Consider the following 6145-nt stretch of genomic DNA (forward strand, 5'->3'; position numbering starts at 1 on the left):
GGACTCTTCTCAAAAGCACCCCAGCATCTGGACAGGTCGGGATTGTTTAGACTAGCATTTGGAATCCAGAGACCCAGTTAGATTTCCATCCCCATGAACAACCATTTGTCGCTGGTGACGTCGACATCTCTAGCCCAGTGGTCGAGGGTGACCAAGTCAAACCCGACCCACTGAAGACTTCGCATTAATGATTTTGCGTAGTTGTGTGGCATCGAACGGTCCACGCAGATCACGATATAGGAGCATCCCATCGGGACATCGGCCAATTCGATCAAGGCAATGAGTCTAAAGCATCTAATGTTAGTAACGGATCATGCTACGGTGGGGAGGTCGACGGATGTGGGGGGATCTGGGGACTTGCGTACGCTTGTTTCAGATCACGACCAACAAGCCCGCTGTCGAAGAAGGCAAATAGCGACTTCTGGCCGTCGCCTTCAGCCGTGAAGGCCCGGAAGCTGGCACCCCCAGCGTAATCCCAAAACTCCATCCATCCATTAGCTCGGACGGAGGCGTCGATGGTGTTACCGGAGAAGGAGAGCTCAGATGTTTTCGTATAGTCATCGGGTGGCGTGAGCGCGCAATTAACACCAGCCAGGAGGGAGCCATTATTAGGCGTGTTCCACTCAACCTGGAACACGGCTTTCATGGTCTCGCAGAAGAATCTCTCACATTCTTCCCTGATCTGAAGTGTTGCCCCCCCTCGGCGGCTGCGGCTGTAGGGCGCGCTGTAGCTAGAGCTGCGCTTCTTGGAGCTTCTGGGCTGGAGCGCGAGCTCGTTGGAGGAGGTGATGGCCGCGAGGGGGGGGCTTGACGGGGGAGAGGGTAGGCCTGAGATGGGGACCTCAGGAATACCACTCGGCCCCTACGGTTTCCGGCAACGTCGTTGCTGATCAGCGCGCACGATCCCACAGAGGTGGCTTGGATGATGTCTCGGGTTCGGGGATGAACTCACCTGCAGCCCCCGTAGTGCAGTAGTGCAGTCCCTTCAGGGAGGCGGTAGGGTCGACGAGGTAGCAACTGGCGAGGACATTGACCTGACGGGCCACGACCTCGCCGTAGTTACTACTACTACTGTTACTTTGATTGGTTTTCATTGGCGCCATGATCACTGATGGAATCCAGGGCTATCGAGACTATCGAGCTAATAACACACAACGAAGTATAAGAATGCCGGCGAAAAGGATAGCCCGAGCGAAAGCGTAGCAGGAACGTTCGTCGGTCGGAAGGCGAGGTCGACTCAATCTTCCGCGATATTGACAAGGTTAATTGAGGGTATTAGGTTCGGCGGTCTTGTTGTTGAGGTCGAAAGTAGTCTCAGGCTTAGGCGATGGGTTCTCTTTTCTTTTCCTCAGCGAATCTTGGACAAATGCAGTTGCACCAGGTGGCAGAAGCGAAAGTGGCTTGAATTGTTACGGTTTATGGCAGCAAGAGACGAGGCGGAGAGGGGTGGGGTGGAAGAAATATAAACCATTACATATAAGCTGCCTTAGGCCACCGTAAGTTACCGGCTAAGGTACCTACCCCCGAATAATACGTCGGGTTCATCCGTAGTACCAGGCACCTGGGAAGATACCTACCTCCTATCTACCTCCTACCTTAGGTAGGTAGGTAGGTAGGTAGCCTGAGGACTGGGAGGGGATACAGCGGTCAGCGCCACCCCATTGCCTCCGGCAAGGTACTTACTACATGCTCAATCCTATGTAATACATACAAAACACATACGTAGCGACCATATACCGGGTACCTAGTACATGTATAGGCCGCCAACATTCCCGAGAGCAATCAATTCAATTCAACTCAAAGTAACCTTACCTAACTCTAGAAACGGCTAGACTCATACGAGTCGACCAATGATGCCGCCGAGTCCTCAACCGTGGCACCCTATAGGTCCATCACGTGCTTGTCAGCTAGTTAATCGAGCCAAATGGTTTGCGATTGGACTTCTGAGGGCCACGCTAGCACAGTTTGCCCAGTTTATGTGGATGCCGGCCAGCCACTGACCCCATCAAGCGGGTCTTCGCTCAAATGACAGGTCCACCTGAGTTTTTTTCTTCTACTGTGTACTCATATAAAGGTGGTAGGCCGGTGGACATCTGCGATCGCGCCTGTACCTCCTACGATTAGGTGCCTCCCTAACGATTAGGTACCTCTACTTAAGGACCTCAGTAAGCACCTACCTAAGCACCTCTCCTACCTCCGTGTAGGCACCTGCCTAAGAGAGCTTGGAAGTCAGACCCGAAGCCTGAAGCGTATCCCGCTACTGCCGGTACTCGAGCCCTGCATCAAGTCAGCATGAGACGGCGCTGGAATGTAGGCGTGTTATTCTATACCTGAGGTTAGGTACCTACCTGTGGTAAGCCTCGAACTACATATGTACTAGGTACCTACGTTCGACTGGGAAGATTGCTCGTAGGAGTCGGTCGGCTAAGTCAATCAGTCACATAATATTATATTGCCAATCACGTATAGTAGTAGTCGTCTCGTAGCCAGTGGTAAACATCCCTCATGACTCACTTTCGTACTAGTACCTTCTAGTATTTAAGTATCCTACCTCCTATGTCCTGGTACCTGCCTAGGTACCTAGGTAGTTACCTACCTCTAGGCCCAAGATAGATGCGCCTGCGCCTCATGGTCCTCCCACTTCTCATGACGTGATGCAGAAGTACCACGGGATCAACTTTGCACTGCAGCTGCTCCTCCTAACCTAACCTCTACCTACATGCGTTAGGTATATCTACCTATGCGTATGTCTCCATGTGCGTATCTACACGCGTATGTCTACATGCCTATTGTCGACGTGCGCAGGTATATCTACATGCGTATCGACATTTCCGTTAGCAGCGCGAGCCTGACTTGGTTGTCGCCCGCACCCTCCGAGGGTATTCCGTGCTTTACCCCTCCACGCCATTCCGCGAGTCTCTCCCCCCTCCCCCCTCCTCTTAAACGGCGCCCAGTGCCTCTTCGCTGTCCCTCCTGGAACCCCCTCCGTCCGTCCTGCTCATCTACCTAACCCTGTTACTCCGTCGGATATCATCAGAGTAGCAGTAGTCCTCGGCAACCCTCCCTATTGTCTCTATCCTCCTTATAACCATCTGGCTTCCCCCGCCTGATGCGAGGCTCTATGTTGCGATATTGACATTGATGCACTTCGGCTTCCCTCTCCATCCGCTTCCTCCTCTTCCTTCTCGTCCTCGGCCTTTTGGTTCTGCGGGCCAGAGGCATTCTAGGGTAGGCCCAGCGAGCACGCCTAGGCCTTGGGCGTTAAAAGGCCATACTACCGATACACCCGGAATATCCGTGTCCACGCCGAACGAAGCGCTACAGGGCCTTGTCTGTATATCCTTGATTCAGCTTCCTACGAGTGCGACGCCACCGAGGTTGCTATCTGCATAGGTAGTTTGGCCCGTCCGTAACTACCGAGATGTATTCCATGATGTTCAACGATGTCATGCCGGCCCCCTTCCACCCCACGCTTCCGCCGGCTCCGTCCCCAGCTCACGAAGAATCCGGGGCGCTCAAGTTTCCCGTTTATCTACTTGGGGGCCTCAGCGTGCCGTTTCGCCGTCGGCGACAAAGCCCCCGCGCAACTCGGGAGATTCCGGCTGATGAAGAATCCCCACCATCGCTGAGTACCTCGCCGATGAGCTCTGTCGTGTCGAACCCCGTTGGCAGCCTGCGGACTCGCTCTCTGTTCGTGACCCAGTCCCTCATGTCCAACTCCGGGTACGAAGACCGCTACTCCCGATCCTCCGTAGAACCCCTCAGCGCTACAAAACTCACGCAAGCCCAACCCGATACTATCCGATGCTCAACCTGTGCCAGTGACTTTGCTTTTTGTTCGCAGATCGTAAGCAAAGGTTTCACAGGGCGATATGGCCGAGCCTACCTAGTATCGCAACCCGACCAGCTCCCACCAAAGGGCGCCAAGACTAGAGACCTTATGAACATTAGGGTCGGCAAGCCTGAGACTCGCCTCTTAGTCACCGGCTCCCACGTCGTCGCGGATATCACCTGTCTCATCTGCCATACTAAGGTGGGGTGGAAATACATAGACGCAAAGGAGGAGACACAGCAATACAAAATAGGGAAGTTCATCCTCGAAACCCAACGCGTTGTCGTTTTTCGGGGCTGGGAAGACGTCGTGGTGGATGAAATGCCGGAACTTGAAGTGGATGAGAAGCAGGGATACTTCCTAGCAGGAAATGACGAGGAGCCTGTCACCTTTGATTCGGATGACGAGGACGAGTGTGAGGATCTTTTTGCTGGCATGTGGGACCCCGCAGTTGTTGCTAAGAGGAGGAACCGGAAGGTCAATAGACACCTGAAGAATAACGCCACTTAACGTGATTTTCTCTTTTAAGCGATCACGTCTGTTCGGTTGGGGTATTCCGTGTGCCCAAGAATGGATCAAGGGGGCGGGCGGGCTATCTCGACGTACGTTTATACCCAGGTTTCACATGTCTGGAGTTTTCAGGTTCTTAGGATCACTGGTGTCAGACGATCGTTGGAATTGCTTTTGGTTTAAGGCCCACGCATTGTTAATATAGTATTGATACCCTCTCGTCATAAGCATTACATGATACCGCTACTTTCTATTGGCGAGTCTCTAGGTATCTCGAGTTCCGCTACTGGCTTCGGTGCGGATGCCTTCGCTGATACCGGCGCGGGCCTCTGACCAGTGGACAATTCCAATGTAACCTAGTTGGTGAGGAAAACGAAACGAGGTAAGAAACAGTATTAACCTGTGGGATTCTGAAGGGTGCCAGACATACAGGTCCGTCGTTAACTAGGGCGACTTCCATCATCGCCTGGAATACGCCATTTTTTACCTTGCCGGGCGCATGGTCTTGTAGTATCTTGTCGAAGAAGTACTGATATAATCGCTTGGCCTCTTCCCCGCCCATCGCTCCGTGGAAGTCAGGTTTATTACCCTTCTTCGTAGACGCGAGCAGGGTAAACTGAGACACTGGCACAGAATACTTCACCATCAGATTTTCCGATGCTCATGAAAAACGGCCAAGCCCATGGTAGATTCAAACTTACCACACAGAACCTCACCGCCGATATCCCGTACGCTCTTCTTCCACTGGGGGAGACGTCAGGCGTAAACCACAAGGCACGAGTGCGTGAGGGAAGCCAAGAAGGGAGGGGGGGGTAAGACCAGTGGTGAGAGGAAGGGAGAGAAGGGGGATATGAAACTATACTCTTGCTCCAGCCTCGTCGTCCCACAGCTTCAGCTTCAGCACCTTGGCCGCGAGAGACTCCGCCTCCTTCTCTGTATCGCCGGGGGCCATCGCGGCGAAGACTAGAAGCCCCTTCCCGATGGAAGACACGACCTCCTTCTCCACTGTCACAGAGGCAGACAGCACGCGCTGCAGGATGACTATAAGGTATAGAACAAAGAATTGAACGTTGAGGTGAGGAAATGTAGAAACGCCAGTGTTGGGGGGAGGTAGAGCGGGGGAGTACCAACCTTTCATCTTGAGAGTCGGGCGGCCTACAGAACTTGGGATACCCCCTTTGACGTTACCGGATTATATGTAATTGGAGACACGTAAGTATATAAGCGATAGTAGAGTATGCATACGAGTAGCCTATATTTATAGATTCTGTAGCCATCTAAGGAAAGGGTGAATAGTTAATGGAATTACAGCTATCTACGTAGCCTTTTAGAGCCGTTTTTACGTGCCTTTTATCCCGATTAGCCCTCGCTAGGGCAGGGCTTACCCTATAGCTATACGTAACCGATTACGTACTTACGCGCCTATACGTCCTCTCAGCCTAGGTAAGGCTATCGTTAGGCTTTTAAATAACGTAAGGCCCTAATTCCGTAGTATTTTTTTTCCTTATCTCTCTATCTATATACTTATTTCGTTTAAGGAGTAAGGCTATTACGGGTCCTTTAGATATAGTAACTTAATAAACCTCTAATATTCCTTCGCTTTTAAGGGCTTCGTAAGCTTATTAGCCGCGTTCTTAGCTAATAGTACGTATTTTAGTTTAACGTATTTTTCTTTTACCTTTTACCTTACGTAATAATAGTTCTTTCGGATATATTGCTTTTATTTATTTATCGCGGTTTCTTTCGCTTATATATTCGCCGTCGTATTATCGTATTATAAGGTAATCGGGCCTACGGGTATTA

General features: G+C 51.7%; 3 protein-coding genes across 3 annotated transcripts; 1 reads left to right on the plus strand and 2 right to left on the minus strand.

Annotated features, from left to right (window-relative positions):
• Window positions 1–77: 77 nt before the first annotated feature.
• On the minus strand, window positions 78–1103 carry GGS23DRAFT_603228 (ornithine decarboxylase antizyme-domain-containing protein; the record flags this gene model as incomplete). The annotated part of the gene is made up of 3 exons (XM_051519447.1): window positions 78–285; window positions 366–854; window positions 949–1103. 3 exons carry the CDS (start codon window positions 1101–1103, stop codon window positions 78–80), a joined length of 852 nt encoding a protein of 283 aa, XP_051375829.1.
• A 2219-nt stretch (window positions 1104–3322) lies between these two features.
• On the plus strand, window positions 3323–4484 carry GGS23DRAFT_307290 (yippee-domain-containing protein). Its single transcript, XM_051512767.1, has one exon. The coding sequence runs from the start codon at window positions 3422–3424 to the stop codon at window positions 4340–4342; it is 921 nt and encodes a 306-aa protein (XP_051375830.1). The 5' UTR covers window positions 3323–3421; the 3' UTR covers window positions 4343–4484.
• On the minus strand, window positions 4383–5643 carry GGS23DRAFT_307172 (D-tyrosyl-tRNA deacylase). Its single transcript, XM_051512766.1, has 5 exons — window positions 5474–5643; window positions 5205–5383; window positions 5044–5086; window positions 4773–4966; window positions 4383–4698 (listed from the first exon to the last, which is right to left on the minus strand). Exons 1-5 carry the CDS (start codon window positions 5478–5480, stop codon window positions 4573–4575), a joined length of 549 nt encoding a protein of 182 aa, XP_051375831.1. The 5' UTR covers window positions 5481–5643; the 3' UTR covers window positions 4383–4572.
• Window positions 5644–6145: the final 502 nt, after the last annotated feature.

The sequence above is a fragment of the Durotheca rogersii genome (assembly GCF_024521655.1).
Source record: "Durotheca rogersii strain YMJ 92031201 chromosome Unknown GGS23scaffold_3, whole genome shotgun sequence".
Classification (NCBI taxonomy): Eukaryota; Fungi; Ascomycota; class Sordariomycetes; order Xylariales; family Xylariaceae; genus Durotheca; species Durotheca rogersii.